This window comes from Solanum pennellii, chromosome 1, assembly GCF_001406875.1.
Source record: "Solanum pennellii chromosome 1, SPENNV200".
In the NCBI taxonomy this organism is placed as follows: Eukaryota; Viridiplantae; Streptophyta; class Magnoliopsida; order Solanales; family Solanaceae; genus Solanum; species Solanum pennellii.
In genome coordinates, this window is record NC_028637.1 from 94,293,978 (window position 1) to 94,313,003 (window position 19,026).

General features: G+C 37.0%; 1 protein-coding gene across 5 annotated transcripts; it reads right to left on the reverse strand.

The window, feature by feature from the left end:
* Positions 1-19: 19 nt before the first annotated feature.
* LOC107005143 (protein ARABIDILLO 1-like) lies at positions 20-15,814 on the reverse strand. 5 transcript variants are annotated; one of them, XM_015203674.2, is made up of 13 exons: positions 15,601-15,812; positions 13,459-14,852; positions 13,036-13,194; positions 12,876-12,959; positions 12,598-12,729; positions 11,844-11,971; positions 7,986-8,073; positions 5,469-5,563; positions 4,049-4,112; positions 2,594-2,769; positions 1,283-1,498; positions 754-838; positions 20-656 (listed from the first exon to the last, which is right to left on the reverse strand). In XM_015203674.2, the coding sequence occupies exons 2-13, from the start codon at positions 14,797-14,799 to the stop codon at positions 480-482; spliced, it is 2,745 nt and encodes a 914-aa protein (XP_015059160.1). In that variant the 5' UTR covers positions 14,800-14,852; positions 15,601-15,812; the 3' UTR covers positions 20-479. The 5 variants fall into 5 exon arrangements, with proteins under 5 accessions (XP_015059160.1, XP_015059152.1, XP_015059144.1 ...); XM_015203666.2 differs by having other exon boundaries at positions 15,524-15,812; XM_015203658.2 differs by having other exon boundaries at positions 15,302-15,812.
* Between the last annotated feature and the right edge of the window lie 3,212 nt (positions 15,815-19,026).

Below are 19,026 nucleotides of genomic sequence, written 5' to 3' on the forward strand. Positions count from 1 at the left end.
TTTTCATCATCCAAACCACTTAGAAACACAAGTATATCATAGAAATTTTTTCAAACGGTTTGTACAGAAATTGTCAGCATGCCGACGTCTCTGCAGCTATATAATGTACAGGTATAAAACCATCTGCCAGGTAAATTAAATACAGAATCCGAAAGTAACTGGACTTCGGAACTATATAACACACTGTCAATAGATCTATCAAGCCTAAGCTCAAACAGACAAGCGAGAATAACTAACAGAAGGGCGGAAATATCACACAGCCTATGTACCCAAGAAAGGAAGCTAAGAGAAACCCAACACAGGCAGACGTTTGGGTAGAAAAATAAGAAGCCTTTGCTTCTTCCCAAAAGCCAGCGCCGTTAGTTTTGGTATGCTAACACAAACTGGCAGCTTAATGTCAATGTCACTGACGGGAGTATATGGATACCTATCACTATTGCTGAGTACGGCCTAGGATTACTACTAGCAGTCACCAGGCCTTAAGTTGAGGATTCTATTTGATGGTGCTCCAAGTTCCGAAGTACGATTCGAGCAAAGATTTTGGCTTCAATAGGGGCAGTGGCTGCCGCAGCAGCAGCACGCAAAATCCTTGATGCTCCAGTGTTCTGCAATAGGCGGACATGATGTTGTGCATGACGACCACCAGGGATTGTGAACTACAACATATGAAAACACGAGATCAGTAAAGTTGCCAGTTTAAGTTGAAAAAACTGATATCAGAAGAATGTCAGTGCCACAGAGAAAATCACCTACCTGAAGAAGCGCAAATGCAGCACATGCTTTGAGAATAGAAGACGAATTACGTAACATTGTAACGAATCTTCCGATCTCAGCTCCACTGAAGAGGCAATTAAGAAAAATTATTAATAAATAGGCAGAAGGATATATAAGAATATTAACGAGGGGATAAAAGACGAAATTCAACAAGGAAAGAGAGAATATTTGGGACCCAGGGAGAGTTGCTAAAACAGCTAAGCACCACCTATTCAATTTTGCACAAAGAAATGAAGATGAAGCAATGTATTGAATTTCATAAATCCGACTCAGTAACATTTCCATGTTTCTTCCCCATGAAATACATAGGCATAAGCCCTTGAAGTTTCAATGAGCAAGAAACAGGTCTTTATCAGACAGTGAATGTCGTACACAGCCCATACAGTAAATTACAGACATGATGTAGGATTTTTATTATGATAAGTGAGTTTAAGTTTATAAGACATTCTTATCAGTAAGCATTAGATTAAAGGATGGGAAAGGAAGGGTGGGGGGACAACATTCATACCTGCACCTAAGATGACCTGCCTCATGAATACGAGCTGATTCTGTAACTTGAGTCAAAGCTGCAGGGACAGATGACGCAGCAGCAGCAGAAAATGCTTGTGGATCAGAAAATGCAAGAATAAAAGCTTCAATGTTCTTTAAAGCCATTCTTCGAGCTCCATCTAAGTTTACACTCTTAGAGTTGCTTTCTGAAGATACAAGTGCAACTCCATCCATTCTGTTAAAAGGAAAATCACATTTTAACTTCTACTCAGACAGAAACATGCAAGGAAAGAATGCAACAATGTTCAAGAATGCGTCAATCATTTCTAGCATAGGACTTTCGTAATAGAGCTCTCAATTTCACTTTTGTAACAGCAGCTGTACAGTGCTTTTGTGCATCTTCTTGATGCTTTTAATATTAATTCTTGCTTCATCAAAAGAAAATCCCTCAATTGAATCTTTTTCTCTTTGATAAGAGAGAACATCGCAGAAACCAGTGTTCAACTTTCTTTTCCCTTTGCAAACACCCATAGAGAAGCAGTTGTAGTTTAAGGATTTTAGCTGAATTCCTCACAAATCCAATTACGAGAGCTTTTGTTTGGAGGTCCCATGGAGTAGGTACCCAAGTGTTTAGTCACAACATTGGAATGAACATAAGAACTTCCCAAAAAAAAAAAAGAGCATATGTGATTGTCCCATGAGATTTATCACAAGAAAAGCAAGCTTCTCTATCTCCACAAGTCATCAAACCTACACAGGTTACAACCAGTAAAAGTTAACTAAATGCCCTTGAACTCCTCCACGGCATATTAATCCCCATTCAAGCAAAAAAATTACATCCAAATGAATCAAGTAGTTCCCTCAAACCAATATTTACACTGAAGTTTTTTTTAGTCGTGAGATAAGAAAACTTGTGCTGCTGAGGGAGTCATTTTCTCTACAAATGTCTGCCAGTAACTGCAACTGATAAAATAACTACATTCAAAAGTAAAATGTTCGATTAACAATTGACCTATTCCTCCATCTTAAACAGCTCAAACACTTGAGGGAGAAAGGTAACTACATTCTTGTTAAGCATAGTAAGAGATGAAGAAACCTCGCTTCAATTAGTTATCTCCTTTGAAACAGCTAAAGCAAGGTTGGATTAATAAATATAATGAGAAGAATGCCAGAAATAAATGGATTCTGGAAAAGAAAGTATCATTCTAAGACGGTTGTTCTGGAAAAATCAAGAGAAAATTGTATCAATAAATCTATACTAAATGCATTCAATATTTAGTTTAGGGTGCTGTTTAGAATAATATTCATGGATGAAGACATTGCCAAGTACCTTCCATCAAACATATAAGCCAACGCCAATGCAGCCATAAAGCGTGCCATTTTTGAGATAGATGACGAACAAAGATGAACAAGGGCAGGAACTCCCCCTTCCTCCACTATACGGAAAGCATTACCAGGGTTGAAAGCAAGATTCCAGAGAGCCCCAGCTGCAGTCTCATGGACATCCTGGAAAGAGAGAAAATTTAGGAATGTACAATCGTAATTATACTCATACTTATTTCCCAAAAATAATTACACTCGTATTCCAGAAGGCAGAAAATCTTATATGATTCAAAGCGATGCATTTGTCATCACATGCCAATCAACAGAACTATGACTTCACATATTAATTTTGTATCCCAGAAAAAGGATAATATTTTTACTCATACTTATTTCTCAAAATAAATACACTAGTATTCCAGAAGGCAGAAAAACTTACATGATTCAATGTGATACAGTTGTCATTACATGCCAATCAACAGATCTATGGCTTCACATAATAGTTTTATATCCCAGAAAAGGATAGTATGTATAAATACATAAGGCATCATTAACATTGCACCGCCAGGTAAAAAACTTGCAGGTACATGAACAAATGTCAAATACATGCTACAACTAAATATGGCAGATTAACAAGACTATATTCAGAAATTATGTGAGGTGAAAGACGTTATTGAAACTACGACCAACTTGCAGATTTTGTGACTTGATGGTTTAGTACTTTTAAGGTGGAGTTTGAGAAAGCTCCACCAGCCAATATGCCGTGGAAGGAATTATTTTATTTATTTTTTCTGATGAAGCATGACATGGAAGGGTTTAAGCCTAAAATAAACCCTCTAGGTCAAGAAGATTATCCTAGATTTACTTTCTAAACTACGCAACTCTGCAGAAGATATATTTTTATTAAAGCCTAACCATCATTGGACAGGCTGGTTAGTTCTTCTTTTTAAGCTTGAAGAGCTAGCTAACTCCGTCCAAATTTTCCCCCCGGAGAAGGAATGAATTTACCTAGTAATGGTACAACATTAAATACAGAAATAGTGATCTAGTTTCCTTTGAGTAACATAAAGTCACAACTGTCAATATCCAAAAGAAGTTCTGGTAAATGTGTGCCCATGTTTTTAGCAGACCATGTTGAGGTGCCACATTTAGTAGTAACATAATTGCTAGGTAATGGCAACTGAGATCCACAGGTCGGATCTCCCTGGATAAGCTTTCTAGCTCTCAGATCTGTATTCAGAATTTATAATCTGTTCTGGAACAAAATTAATATAGCTATGTTTAGCAGGAACTAAAAACATATACAAGGACCCAATTCAATTACAATTTGAGGATGATGAGATAGTTCAATAGCAGAAACTATAATTAACAAATTAAGCTTTCACAAGTTGTGTAAAGCTGAAAAAGAGCAACAAGCAGGCAGGCATGGAAAAACATTTCTATACATCATTGCACAAAGATTTACCTCAACATCAGATCGTGCAAGTGCTATAAGTGGCGCCACACCTCCTTCTCGTCCAATGGCAATACTATTGCAGGATTCAATAATTATGAATTGGATTAATTACAAATTGAGTAAAGAGAAAGCAAATTGTACAGTTGCAACATGGATAAGAAAATGACATTAAGCAATCGGCAAAAACATGAAGACGTGAATTCGTTTTTAATAAACATGTTGCAAAGCTCAGGGCCTAGTAGTTCAAGTTATGCTCATCACCATAAAATTTCTGCTGGCATTCATGCTGTATATATGCCCCTTCTGTTACCTAGCCAGAGCTAATGGTGTCTAATGTAATATGCCAGTTCTGGAGAACAATTATTGTGGTGACCTCGGAGAGTTTTTGTTTGATCAAGTAAATGTATTTCATTTATAAACATGGCCAAAAATCTGGCAGTATACCATGGGTATACCAAAAGGTAAAGAATCTACAAAAAGACATGAATCTCTATGAACTCCACCCGTTCTTCCATACAACAAGGAACTTTACTGGAGCACCAAAGAAAAGAAGTAACCGGAGACTACTCCACAGCTAGTCGGTCATTGGCTTAATTTCCTGGGTTTTGGGACTCTAGTATCAAAAATTCCCGGTAATTCATCGTGTAAGTGTCACATTTAGATTGTTCTTATTGAAGGAAAGAGCTGAATAGACATACGGTTTACATGATCACTCGCTTTGGACAAGTGCCATAGAAGGATACAACTCTACCCCCTCAAAAGCTCTCCTGTTTCTCTCTATCCAAACAATCCACGTCATTGCAAGAGGAACCACTTCCATTCCCTACATCTTCTCCTCCTCCCTCTCCTCCTACAAACCATTATATCGTTCACAGTTTCTGGCATTTCCCATGAAGTTCCAAACCACCTAAACATACCTCACTATAAATCATGGTACACTTACAATGTAGAAGAAGATGATTGACATCCTCATCTGTCTCCTTGCACATGTAGCACCAGCTTATGCAGACAATCTTCCGCATTCTAAGATTTTCCACCGCCAGAATCACCACTCTACCAGCTAGTAAAGAGAAAGGGTGCCCCTTCCTCGGCACCTGTGGAGTCTATATTGAACTACTCGAAAACACAACTTCCTCCCTAATCAAAAGTTTCTCATAAAAAGATTTAACAGAGAAAACTCTGTTATTCCCCAACCCCACCACAACACATCAGAATTATCAAATGGAGTGACTTGCCTATGATGTAGGGACAACCACCTTCTAAAGTCAGTCAACTCCCAATCGTGGAAATACCAAAAGTGCTCCTCTGTTGACCTAGGTGAGTTATGATGGACAAAAATATTGTGGGACATGAAGAGGTGGTGGAAGTAGGTTTGTTCTATGACAAAACAGATTTAGCATCCCACCACAGAGCAAATAGTTTTACAGACCTGTTTGCTTCTGATACAGACAATCCCCACAAAGCACCAGCAGCCCTCTCTTGCAGGCCAGGAGAAGCATTTGAGCACGACTGTGCAAGAGTAACCTGGCAATCAAACAAGATGAAAGAATAACATCAACCTTCAACTTAAAAAGGAACATATTCGGAATTATAATATTCAGTAGAAATATATGAACCAAGAACAAAAACCATCATTTGACTGCTCTCTAAAGCAAAAAAAAAAAAAATGTAACAGATGGCAACCATTCATATCTAAATCAGTCATTAAATTTGTTTGATTTTTACATTGAAATCTGAATCATTCATATCTTGACCATTAAGTGCATTTGTTTTATTTGGTGTTACAATAACTTAATCGGTCTATCTAGATTTGAATGATTAAGATCTATAGCAAAGTTTTAATATCATTAAAATATCTATTCAAAATCTCTACAAATATAGCAGTTCACCAATTTCAATCATTCACCGCAACAGCCATCGCCTACCATTATTAACTACTGCCACCACTGCCCACCATTATCAACTACCACCATCCACCACCCACACCATCCTCAGCCATAACCAACACCACTGCCAATCACTATAATTAGTTGCCACCACCACTAGCCACCGAGCCTCCAGATCATTGTTCTAAGCTATGGCGGGTTAAAAGGGACCTGGGGATATTTAGAGTTCTCTTGTCAAGTACAGATAGTGCTAAGGCTCGTTTAAAGGGTTTTTGCATATTCGAGATAGATAAACATCAATGTGAAGCTTGGAACCCTCTCTGTTCCGATTGAACTTTAACCGTTTAAAGGGTTTTTGCATCTATCTCACTGACTGTGTTGATAGGATATATAAAACTCTTCCCCAGTTTATATGTAACCCAGATACTGCTTCAAAAATTATGAAGATGACCCTTAGTATCAGAACTTGTTCCTCCTTTGTTTCACAAAATACTAAGGTGTCATCTGCATACTGTAAGTGTGTTACTTCTAAACTGTTTGTCTCGCTCAAGTGGAAACCTCTAATCCACGTTTTCCCTCTTGCTTTATTCAGTAGATTGCTGATGGCCTCCATTGCCATTATGAACAAAAATGGAGACAACGGATCACCCTGTCTCAAACCTCTCTTCTTTTTTAGCTATATCTTCAAATTCCCCTGTGAGTGCTATCCTGGATATTATCTCTTACTCCTTCAAGACTCTGCATTCCTGAATCCTCTCTATTGCTTCTAGTTGTGATAGAACATGTTGTTTTTGAACCCCCAAGTTCCCCTGCCTTGTCTTAGCTTTCAGTTTTGCCATTAGGATATAGTCAGGGCTGCCCTCGTACTTAAAAGAATCCTACTACTACTTTACTCTATCCTTGAAGCCTTCAGTTTGCAACCACCAGTTCTCGAACTTGAAATAAGACTTTGATGCTTTCCACTCTCCACATTGCAACATAATGGGAGTGTGTAGAACGTACTGCTTAATGTGTCTGAAGCTATCATCCATCTCATTTGGGATGAGTATTCTGTCCAATCTTGCTGCACTGTTATGGCTACTGTTATGACTATCTCCTTTCTTCCATGTATACTTCCCCCCTTCCAAATCCAAATCTACAAGTTCCATGCCCTCAATGAACTCTGAGAAGTCAGTTATGGCTTTGTTGATTCTTCTGCCATTCTTCTTTTCTGATGGATGCCTAGTTGTGTTGAAGTCCCCACATAAAATCCAAGGACCTGAAAAGAGACCCCTAGCAGCCCCTATTTCCCCCCAAGTTTCCTCCCTTTCTTGTCTATGATTTGGAGCATATATGCCTGTTAGGTGCCATTTGAAGTCTTGTGTTTTCCCTACAAGACTACAGGAAACCGAATATATTCCCACGCTGCTCAGTTTCCCTTCCCAGTCCCTTTTATCCCACATTATCACAATGCCTCCTCTAGTCCCGCTAGCTTCCAAATGAACATAATCTACCCACTTATTCCCCCAAATATCTCTAACAGCTTCTGTGATGTCCCCGCTCAGTTTGGTCTCTTGCAGACAAACAACATCTGCCTTCCACTCCTTCATTATTTTCCTTATGAGAGCCCTCTTCTTGCCACAGTTTAATCCCCTCATATTCCATGTCACAACCTTCATCATGATTTAGAAAACCATCACAAACTGATGAAAGCCTCGATTGCAAAGAGGTAAACCTCTACCACATGAATTGACAACCACTATATATAGGCTCCTTCCACTTTTCAGTTGAGCATTCTTAAACTACAAACTAGACTAAGTTAGAAAAATTTACAAAATACCTGATTTCCAGATATGTTGATTGCTTGCAGTAAAATTAAAAATTCAGGGACACATGTGAGTAAATTGGGAGAATGTTATCTTGTATGAAAAATCTGAGACTTGTATGAGAACATGACACTTCCAGCAATTTTCAACTACCAAGCACAAGCTGTTATCATGTATAAAAAACTGTACATCTACGACTAAGATGTATTTCCTAATTTCAGGGAAAAAAAGGCCAAAGTTAAAATAACACCATACCAAAGCCTCAACACCACCAGCTGCCGCAATTGCTTCACGATTTCTGTCATCAAATGACAGATTCCATAATGCTCCAGCAGCTTCTTGCCTAAATCACAATAAGGAAAGCAAAACAATGAGAGATAAAATATAATAGCAAATGAAAAGCAACGAGAGATGAAATATGGACCTAAGGTGACAACTGTTTAGGGACATGAATTCTGTTTCATATTGTTTATGCAACAAATCCAACTTTGAAGATACTAAAACCAAAAAATGTTCCATGTATACCAGCTCTAGTTTCCAATTCAAGCGGTCAACCTAATAAGTGGTGCCCTTCAACTTTTAGGTCATCTCAGGAAGATCTTATCAATCATTTGTATCTCAGCCATGGGTTCTTTGCAGATTTCCTCACTTATTTTATTAAGCCCAAATCACTGCGCTTTATCGTCCTTTATTTGATGATCAGTGGCGATGTTCCATTTTAGCATAGTTGTTACGTACCAGCGGATGTCCATGCTCAATGTTTTCCAGAGATCTTACATATCCTCAACTGACTTTGTAATTCAAAACAAAATTAAACTGTTTGGTTTGTTTTATTGTACAAGTCTTGTAGATGTGTCATCTTTCAGGAAAGACTAGCGGGAGATTCTCCATCTTAATGTTAATTTTATCAATTGTTTGTACTCTGTCAGAGATGAATACAAGCTGATGAAGGAGTTCTGGCCATCCCGTTGTACTCATGTTCTCGACTCAGCTCATATTAGACTCCTCTGTAGGTTGCATCCCTCCCTCAAACACAAACGACGCTGGTACTGACCTCACTGCGTCACGCCTTCAGGAGCCTATTACCAGTGAGATCCACTAATGCTTTCTTCATTTAATTTCACAAGAACTCCACATTCCTCACTGACAATCCGAAAAATGTTCTCTGAACATAACTACACAGAATGTTCAGTAATCTTATCCAATCATGGCTTGAACTTTAGTTCTTCTCAGTGGCAAGTAACCACCAGCGACCAATCAAGAAGAGGTCTCTTTCCACTTCTGAGCTCAAAGAAAATTTGGATAAGAAAGATAGCATTCATTTAGTTTACTGTTGCTCTTATCCAACTGCGGGCATCTTCTCTTCTGATGATCTATGAGTTGCAAACTTCATCATATTATTGAGTTCTTCCATTAATAAATGAAGAGGAAAGGGGAGAGGAGATCCCCTGTCTTAGGCTCCCTAAAGATGGAAGGAACCTTCAAAAACACCATTAACCAAGATAGAGAATCTTACCATATTGATCCAAAAGAAATCTCGTTTAGCCACTTTGTCCAAATCTCACATCATTTAGAATATTGATTTAAATCTCAATTTAACAAGGTCAAAAGCCTTATTGATATCTCGTTTGCATAAAATCCCCAGTTTCCCTTCCAATACCAGTTCTTACTCACTGGAAATGTCAGTACAGGTAGTGGAAATGATTAAGTTTGAGCTTGTGTTTTCTGTCTTCTCTGCCTTGCCCATTCCAGCTCATTAGCCAGAGGAAGGTACTTGATGAGTATGTAGTAAGTGAGAAGTAGTGAACTGGCTGGGAGGAGTTAATAGTTGCATCCAGGATTTATTATCATTGATGATAAGATCATTTGTTGTTATCCACTAGGGTTATCAAAAGTGAAAAGTGAAAAGTGAAAAAAAGCTCGAAGTTCCATTGGGGTTTTAAGCACAAATAAAGTGTGGGCTTTAATTAAGAGAGGTGCAAATAGAAAAAAAATACCAAGTTACATGTTTGGTCTAAGACTAATATTATAAGCATAAATAACAATTACAAGGACAAAAATTATCGAAATTTTCTTATGATAAAATAAAAAATCAATTTTTTAGTATGAGTCTTCAAGAAACGCTCATCCACAAGAAAATTTGTCCAGATGATGAGACTGAACATTTAGCGAGCCAAAGAGCTCAACATGTTTCGAATCCCACTTCAGGGCTTGCACGCACTTTAAAAGCGCCTTTGACAACATTGTTATCCACCGTCCTCTTTAGTCTTTCAGTTAGTGTCTTGGAGATAATCCTAAAAATACATCCAATCAGACAGATTAGTCTATAGTTCCAGAAAATTTTAGCTCCGTTCTTTCGGAAATTACAGCCACATAAGTAGCATTAGAACTCTTTCTTGGAAAGAACTCTCGGGGACAACAAAAATTCATAGTAAATTATCTTCCAATAAGCACGAAAGGATCCCATGGAGTACCCATCAGCCCATGGAGCTTTGTCAACAACACACATCTTTATGCTAACTAGCTCTTCTTGTTTCTTCAAAATACTTCGAAGCCAGTTCTGCTCTTTCTCTAATATTCTGGGAGATTCATGAGCTTGAAATTCAGCCTCCGTGTTTCAGTTTCAGCATATTACTTTTGATAAAAGGGGATGATTTCTCATTTAAATCGTTCTGGACGTATTGCTTCAACTCCTTTAAACTCTAGTTGTCAATCTTGTTTAATCTTCTATGTTGCATTTGTCATTCTTTTAAAAAGATTGTGTTTCTTATCACTTTCCTTCAATCATGATACCCCAGATCTGTGTCTCCATGTTGTTTCCTCTTTTTGCTATGTCATCTAATTCCATTGTGGAACTTGCCTTTGACGGTAGTTCATTATCAGATATACCTCCTAGTTCCTTTAACCTATCAAAGTTAGCAGCACAACTCAGCAAATCTGTCTTTTTCTTTTCTATGCTCCCATAATTAGATGAGCTCCACTCCTTCAACTTGGTTTCTAACAGCTTCAGTTTGTTAGCAAGGATAAAGTCTGGATGAACTTACACCTCAAAAGACTCCCACCATGCCTTTACCTCCTCTTTAAAACCTTCTACTTTCAGCCACCAGTTCTCACACTTGAAGTAGGATTTCCTGTACTTTCAGTCTCCACATTGTAATTACACTAGGCAGTATAATGAGAAGATATTCTAGGAGGTAAAGATTGCATTATATTCCTAAATTTCTCGTCCCATTCTGTGGAAAAAAGGAATCTATCAAGTCTTGAGGAGATTCCTTGATTATTCCCCCCGTTCCAAGTGGAAGAGCCTCAAAAAAAAAAGGGGGGGATTTACAAGCTGCAAGCCATTGATGATCTCAGAGAACTCTATCATGCCCCTTAGGTGGTTGTTGTTGTTGCCCCTTTTATTGGAAAATCTAGTGGTGTTGAAGTCTAAGCAAACAACCTATGGCCCACTTAAGCTTCTAACTTGACGAGTTAGCATCTATCAGGATTCAATCTCGGCTTAGTGAGCTTTCCACATTGGATTTCTTTCCTCAATTGCTTTATCCATCACTAAATTTTTAATATTTTCCCTTGGACACTCAATAGATCACCGCAATTTGGTAATTTGCTTTTTTGGCATCCGAGTGATCTCCTTTGAATGGTATGTTCCTTGGTCTATAAACTTCAAGGTCTCCCATTCAGCGTAAGTTCATTCCTCACTTCCCACGAACCCATACAATGTTTATGAATTTTCTACCACAATCTTTATTTAGATTTGTTTCTCTCCTAATGAAAAATTAAGACTTTTCCAATTTTATCATGTATATGACAGATCTTTTATTATTTTTCACTTCTCTTATACTAAGCTAATGTCTCTATGTAATCTGATAGTATTCTCATTGGAGCTTTGATCAAGTGGGTTGCAATAGAAATTGCCTGGAGAAGTTTTCAGATAATCAATGTCCGGCTTGTTTCTATGTCTCAAGTAGTCTAGAGAGAAGGGAGAGTTTTTCTCTCCACCCAAGAAAGACTTCTGCTGAATCTATAACTACATGCCAGCAGCAAGAAAGTATTAAAATATTTCACTTCATGTAAAACAGTACACAAGTTAAATTATGGAAGACAAACTACCTGACTCCATCATGAGGAGATCGAATAAGTTGCACAAGTGCTTCAAGAGCTCCTGCCTCTTGTCCAACTGCTGCATTGTTACTATTGCTATCTCCATGAGCTGCAAGATTTGCAAGTGCCCGGGCAGCCTGGAGAAACAAAAAGGATGTCATCACAAAACTGACAGCACCAGATATACGAACATACCCTTTGCCAAATGTCCATACACTGAAACCCAACACAGTGCAACACTGACACCACAAGTTAAGCAACCCTTCTCTGGCAATGGATCATACAAGTCCTAACTAGAAGATGTTGCATGTAACCACTAGCACACTAAGAATAAAAGGGCGGAGGACAGTACAATATCAGAGAGAACTATGCGAATAGAATTAACAAGAAATATGAGAAATGCATATCCCATTGTACTTAGATATACCCTATCGAATGAATCACAAAAGGTACATGCATGTACAAGCCACCTCCCATGAGGACCTATCACAAACATGTCGACAAAGAAAACGATGTTTTGGTCTCATAATTCACAGTTTGGCTAGTGAACTATCAACTTGAAAGGAAGCCCTTTGGTAAAGCACAAGGTGTTTCATGCATGTAAAAGCTTGTCCAGATTTACTCTTGCATTCAACAACTTCAATATGATTATCAGACCCGAAATATGAAGTGATATATTGTAAACAAAAACTAGAAACTCTCTGCTCACTATCCTGAACAGTCTGACAAAAATTGCTTACTACAAAATCTAAAAGAATTGAACCTGCTCTTGAACTCCTTCAGCTTTGCATTCCTGAGCAAGCTTTACTAAAGCATGTACACCACCTACTGCTGCTACTTCCATGCTACATTTGTCATCTGCCGCCAAATTTGCTAATGCACCCGCAGCACGTTCCTAAGATGTATCAAAAACAAATAAGTTACTAGCAGAAACATGAGCTGATAACTTCCATTTTTATGTGGCAATTGGCATAAGTAGCAAGTAAGAATGCAAGGCATGGGTATTACATGCATATGCACATGCCTTGCTAAAGCACATACCAGAACTCCCTCGCCACCACTAATGGACCATTTGAAGATAAGATCAACCAAAGCTTTTACACCACCAGCTTCAGCAATGGCAGCCTGTATTTGCACGTTGTTTAGGAGGAAGCAAATTGCTGAGCAAACAATAAAAGTGACTATGAACCTGATCGACAACCTTATGCTCTTCCCCAACTGAGAGATTCCATAGTCCTCCAGCGGCCTCTTCTGCAGCCAACCTATTCATAGACTTCGCCAAAATTGCTAGGACGCTTATCCCACCTTCTTCTGCTACTGCTTTTGCAACATTGGCATTCACAGATAAATTTGCAATAGCCTGCACGTCGAATTGAGATGCATACGAATCAATCTTCGCTATGAGGGCAAATAACTTTAGCTGTTTAGCATATTTTTTAACCATTCAGCAAGTAGTGACAGTCTGACAGAGGGTAAAGGCAAGCTAATGGACACTCTACAAAGACAGAACTGAAGTAATAGAACAGCACAAATATGATCTAGCAAAGACAATTCACAACCACCTACCATAAGAAGTTACAAAATCAATTAGACAATTGGACATAGGATCACAAAGAAGTTTCACCTTTGCAGCTTCTGTCTGAAGCCCTTCCCGCCAAGATCTTGCAAGATTAAGCAGGAGACCTATGCCTCCATCTCGCATAACTGCTTCAGCCCTTCCACCATGAATACTAGCATTTTCATCATCAATGACAACAAAAGTTGCCAGGCCAGTGGCTGCCCTTTCTTGAACTTCCTCTTGAGTGCTCCGCATTAAACAAAGTAACAGATAGGCACCCTGGCTAAGCCAAAAATTATCCAATCCTTGAGGATTGCTTTCAGCAATACGCAGAAGTGAATGGGAAAGGATCCATTCCAGCCAATTCATAACAGCATCCATTTTTCTACCCTTAGTCTTTAAATTTCTCCACTCCACAAATACATTCCTCTCTTTATTTGTAGTATCGGCAAATAGTGATGCTACTTCTTTAAAAATGTCAGTGAAAAAAGAAAGCAGTAGTTTACCTCTGCGATTGTTATTGGAAACAAAGTTCGCGTCTTGCTCAAGAGCAGGGCAATATAAGGCACACAAGATCTTTAAGCATGGTGAGGATGAAAACAATCTTAAAGCAGCATTAGGAATTATATCTGTTCTGGAAACATCTAAGCCCGTCAGGTTAGGTAGTTTACTCCAATTCTGTAAAGCCAAAGTCCATTTCATATTAGTTGTCCCAGCAACCGATAGGAATTGAAGAGACAAAACGTTTCCCAAAGCCACCTCATCGATGTTGAGACAATCAATGAGACCAATGTCCACCAAACCCTTACAATTCCTAGCCAATGCATTGATAGCATCTCCATCAACTTCACGAATTCCAGAGAGTCTAAGTCTCCGGAGTTGAGGACAGCAAATAGCTATTGCTTTAATCGCATCGCTGCTTATCCTTTCACAAAAATCAGGGCCAAGTTGCAAACTTTCAAGTGACTCGTGTCGGGCAGCAATTACAGACAATGTAGCATCTGTAATCTTGCGGCAGTAATCGCCACTGATCTCATTCAAACTCTTAGCCTGAAGCTGTATTATTGCATCCGCAGATTCAGCACCACGAAATCGAAGTTTCTGAAGATTCCTACACCTAGGGGCAAGAGAAACAGCAGCAGCAGAATCACACTTATGTGAACGAAGATCCAAACCCTGCCATAAGCATGGTGATACACCTAAATTCCTCCAAGTGCGGCAGGTGGATGACATGCTTGCTCGATCACGATAGTTCAGACACGAAAATAGCTGGATTACTGTATCATTAGGCAACTTAGTCCAATCAACTATCCCTCTCTCATCCAAAGTTAAACTTTCATCAACCTCAAGGTAATCCACCTTCTCCTGTCCCCTCCTTGTCAATTTCCTCCGAATCCTCCTGCTCATATCTAAAGTTGTGACTCCCACAAATTATCTTCACAGCTGGACTTCTTACACCACTGATAAAGGAAGAAATGGGCAACTTTCAAACACTAACTGAGAAACAAAGAATCAGCAAGAAACTGACAAGTGATCAAGGAACAAATGTATTTCACATAAACCCTTTCACCTCAAAACACACAATAAACCCTAGGAAAACCAGAAGGTGATAGCTTTACCAGCAATCACTGAATACTCACATCAAAGAACAATGAGAACCCAAAAAGTCCATGAATTATGAGACCCTTTAATTTCAAACTAAAATCCCAAAACTCTCACAAAGGATATCCCTGTTTTAACCTCAATACACCCTAGCAGAAACAAAACAAACCAACCAACCAACATATATCTACACCACATAACAATTCAAGATTCAACAATTACCAAAAGGATCAAACCCAGATATCACCAAATCTTCAATTTTTAATGCAAGTTCATAAAGGGCAAAGTCATAAGCTTTTTGACAAACCTGACTGATTGGGCTTTGTGGGTGTTCTAGCAAACCCTTCTACTTCCACACCACACATTAATCAAATGTACTACCCACTAAAAGAATTTGCATTCAAGAAACCTTCAGTATAAACATTAATACTATCCCAAGAAGAAAAAATTTATACCACTGTGATTGGAGAGGTACAAAAGGGGGAGAGGAAAAAACTTGAGAAAGGGTCGGAGATAATCAGATTATAACCTATATTTATATAGGAGAAACATAGAGAGCAAAAAAAGGAAAGCACGCCAAACCCTCAAGGCCAAAATTGTCTACACCTGTCTCTCTACTTTTCTCCTTCTCCTTCTCGGTCTGGATTGCCCTCCAAATGTAACAACTCTACTGCCAGCAATTACAGAGATTATCCCTAAGATTTTTGTTATAGGAGATAAATTTGCCTGCAAAGGTAGATTGTAAAGAAGATTAGTGTTGCAAGTGTTTTTTTCTTTTTGCCTTAGAAATTGTATTGCAAATACAATAAAATTGTGGTCAACAAAAAGATTAATGAATCATATTATTCATAAAAACTCCTAAAATGTAATGTGTCATAACTATCACTATCCCATTAATAAAAGATGTTTTATGTAGTAAAAGATTTTTCCTTTTTAGCTCCTAGGTAGAGTGTTTTTTATAAAAAAAAATATAATATATTTATAATGTTTGCTTTAACATATATTTGAATAACAGTCGAGTTTTAAAACGATAATTTGAAATTCATTAACGGAAAATCAACAAACCTGAGCATCCAAAGTCATTGTACTGATGTATATTTTCTCTGCAGCAATATCAAGTCCTGCATCAACAGAAATAAAATTTATGACTCTAGAGTTGGATCCTGGAAAAAATATCCAGAAGCAACAGTTTTAGCTGTGAACTATCACTAACTGTAATGATCTGCATTTCATGACCAGTATATTGTTTCTTTCAATCCATACATGATAAATCACAGTTACAAATAAAAACTCAAGTAGTAGGAATTTTCTCTAGTAGCATGTGTTGTAGAAGATTCTGATCGAATCTCGGATTTTCAAACTCTAATATGTCAAGAAATGCTCAGTCAATTTAACAATATTCTCTCTATGTAATCAGAGTAGGCACATTTAAAGGAAAGATGGTTATGAGATTCTTCTTCCTAAATGAGCACAAGGTAAACTTTGTATCAAGACACAATTCATAATAGCTTACAGAGTGTATTCCTATTCCAACTAAAAAAGGTCCAATATATTCAATCATTCGGAAAACCTAGATTGACAAATTGTATCCCAAGTTACAAGAGCTCTTCTTGATACTCATTATTCTCAATCCAGAAAAAAATTCCTACATATCCTAGTAACCAATGATAGGATCTCATTTGGTATCAAAGACTCAAGCCCAATAAGTTTGTATATCAACTAAAATATTATTTATCAACTGAAGTATACCCCATAAGTCAAAATTCAGAAGCCCAACACTTTATTCTTGTTATAATCTTATCAACCAAAGGCATACATTGGCTAATAGTCCACTTCTTTGAGGCCAAAGGTACCCCAAATAATTGATTGTTATTTTTTTTTAGAGCAAAGAGTATTTTAAAGATTATTAATGTCCAATATTGTTCCTAAAAATGTTTTATCACTTGTCATTCTAGCCTTCTTGACTGTATTATATTGATTGATCTGTCGATCGTAATCCCTAATTGTAGTTCATAGAGTTCCTATCTATATAAGCACTAAATTGTGATAAAAATATATTTAGTAAACCTTGGTTAAGTGTCCAAGACTGTTTGTCTTACTAGTTGTATTTGAATCTGCTCTATAATTATCTAATATCTTTTTTTCCTACCTTCCCTCAGAGTTATATTGTCCCTAATTTTTATGATACACAAGACATCTCGTTACAATGAATCAAATGAAAATTAAACATATATATGTACAAATATGTTTACACAGTATGAGAAATACTATGTTAGTAGAATTTGATGAATGGATAGATATGTCATGTTTTAAATGAGAAGGATATGACTAACACGCAATACTATCAACTTACAATAAGTAAATCATTATAATATATTTTATCAGACATAGTATACACAAATCATTTAAGGTTCAAATGTTGAAATGAGTAATGCTTATAGTTTAACTAGTTTTTGAACATGTGTGATCCGCATGAATATCACATTAATTGAATATAACCTAACACAACTTTGATTACATTTCTTAATCTATTTTTTGTTATAAGATATAAAAGAAAATGACATATTGAAAATAACAAGAATAAAAGATGAATTTCTAAAAAACAAATGAAAACCTGAGAAATTCTATGTATACTAACGAATATCATCATTAAATCATTTAGAATGACCAAACAGGCCCCTAACCTATTGTTTGATTCTCGATTACACACTCTAAATTTATGGGGGTCCTATTGTCATCCCATAAGCGATTTGAAACTTGAATCATTACCTCTCTAATTGTTGCTCTGTCAAAGTGAGTGTATTTCACTCTTTTTGAGAGAGTGAGGAACAAAAATAGAACTTTATTTTTAATTATCTTTACTTAAATATATGTATTTTTATTACTTTATTTATCGTATTTCTTCTTTCTCTCACCCACTTTTGTCACTCTTAAAATGGATATTCACGCCCGAGCTTTGACCAACAAACAACACTGAAATAATTAGACTACGAACACCATTGGACAACAACTTTACCGAATTAAAACTCCTTTAGCGGTCTCTCTTCCTCGTCACGGTTGACAAGCAGCAAGACACCGATCTGGTAAACCAGCAAACTTCACACCTCTTTTTGCTACCGACGACGAACAACAATGAAATCCCAATTAAACTTTTTTTTCTTTGGTGGTGGAATTGAAATTAGATTTAAGATGATTTTAATGATGATATCGATGTTTCTTTTTAATATGAAACTTTATTCTCGAGAGGAAACGACAAAGAGTTTTTTGAATAGGCGAAAAAGATAATGATGAAGGTGGAGGAAATGAAAAGGAAAGAGGTGGAGGCGGGGGGAAAACCCCATTGAATCCATCAACATTTTCTCCAAATCAAGCGTATACGAAAAAATTAGGGTTAAAAATGGTTGACGATGAAAGAGAGATTTTTTTATTTTAAAAAGGAATAATTGGTGAAATAAGTGCGTGAAAACGCATAGTTGACACGTGACTGGTTATGACGTTTCAAGGAGGTATATATTTCACTTTTAAAAGATTTAGGGGGCTAATAGAACCTCGTAAAATTAAAGTGTATAGTTGAAATCAGACAATAAATTGGGGGTTATTTTGACCATTTCCTCAATTAAAAGGCTTGAATTTGTATGACATCGTTGAAGCTAAAAAAAGCCAGAATATAACGAATATAAAAGTAACTAAAAGGTAAAATAAATAGCACTATTAATAAATTAAATCAACCTATATTCAATACATTCAACAACAATGATAGCAAACTAAAAAGAATTATCGTAATTAATGTAAATTATTAAGTGAAAACATAATGAAATAGAAAATAGCAAATAAAAATGGAGGGAGGAAATAGAGTATCACAATTGTTTACATATATCTTGCATTTTGGCTATAAATTTAGGTTTAGATAGAATTCATAAAAATATATATATATAATTTTAAAAAAATCCAGTAAAATATGAAAAAGAAAATTAAAATAAAAATTTTAGGAGTGATGATGATAATAATCTCACATTTACAATCAGAATAGAT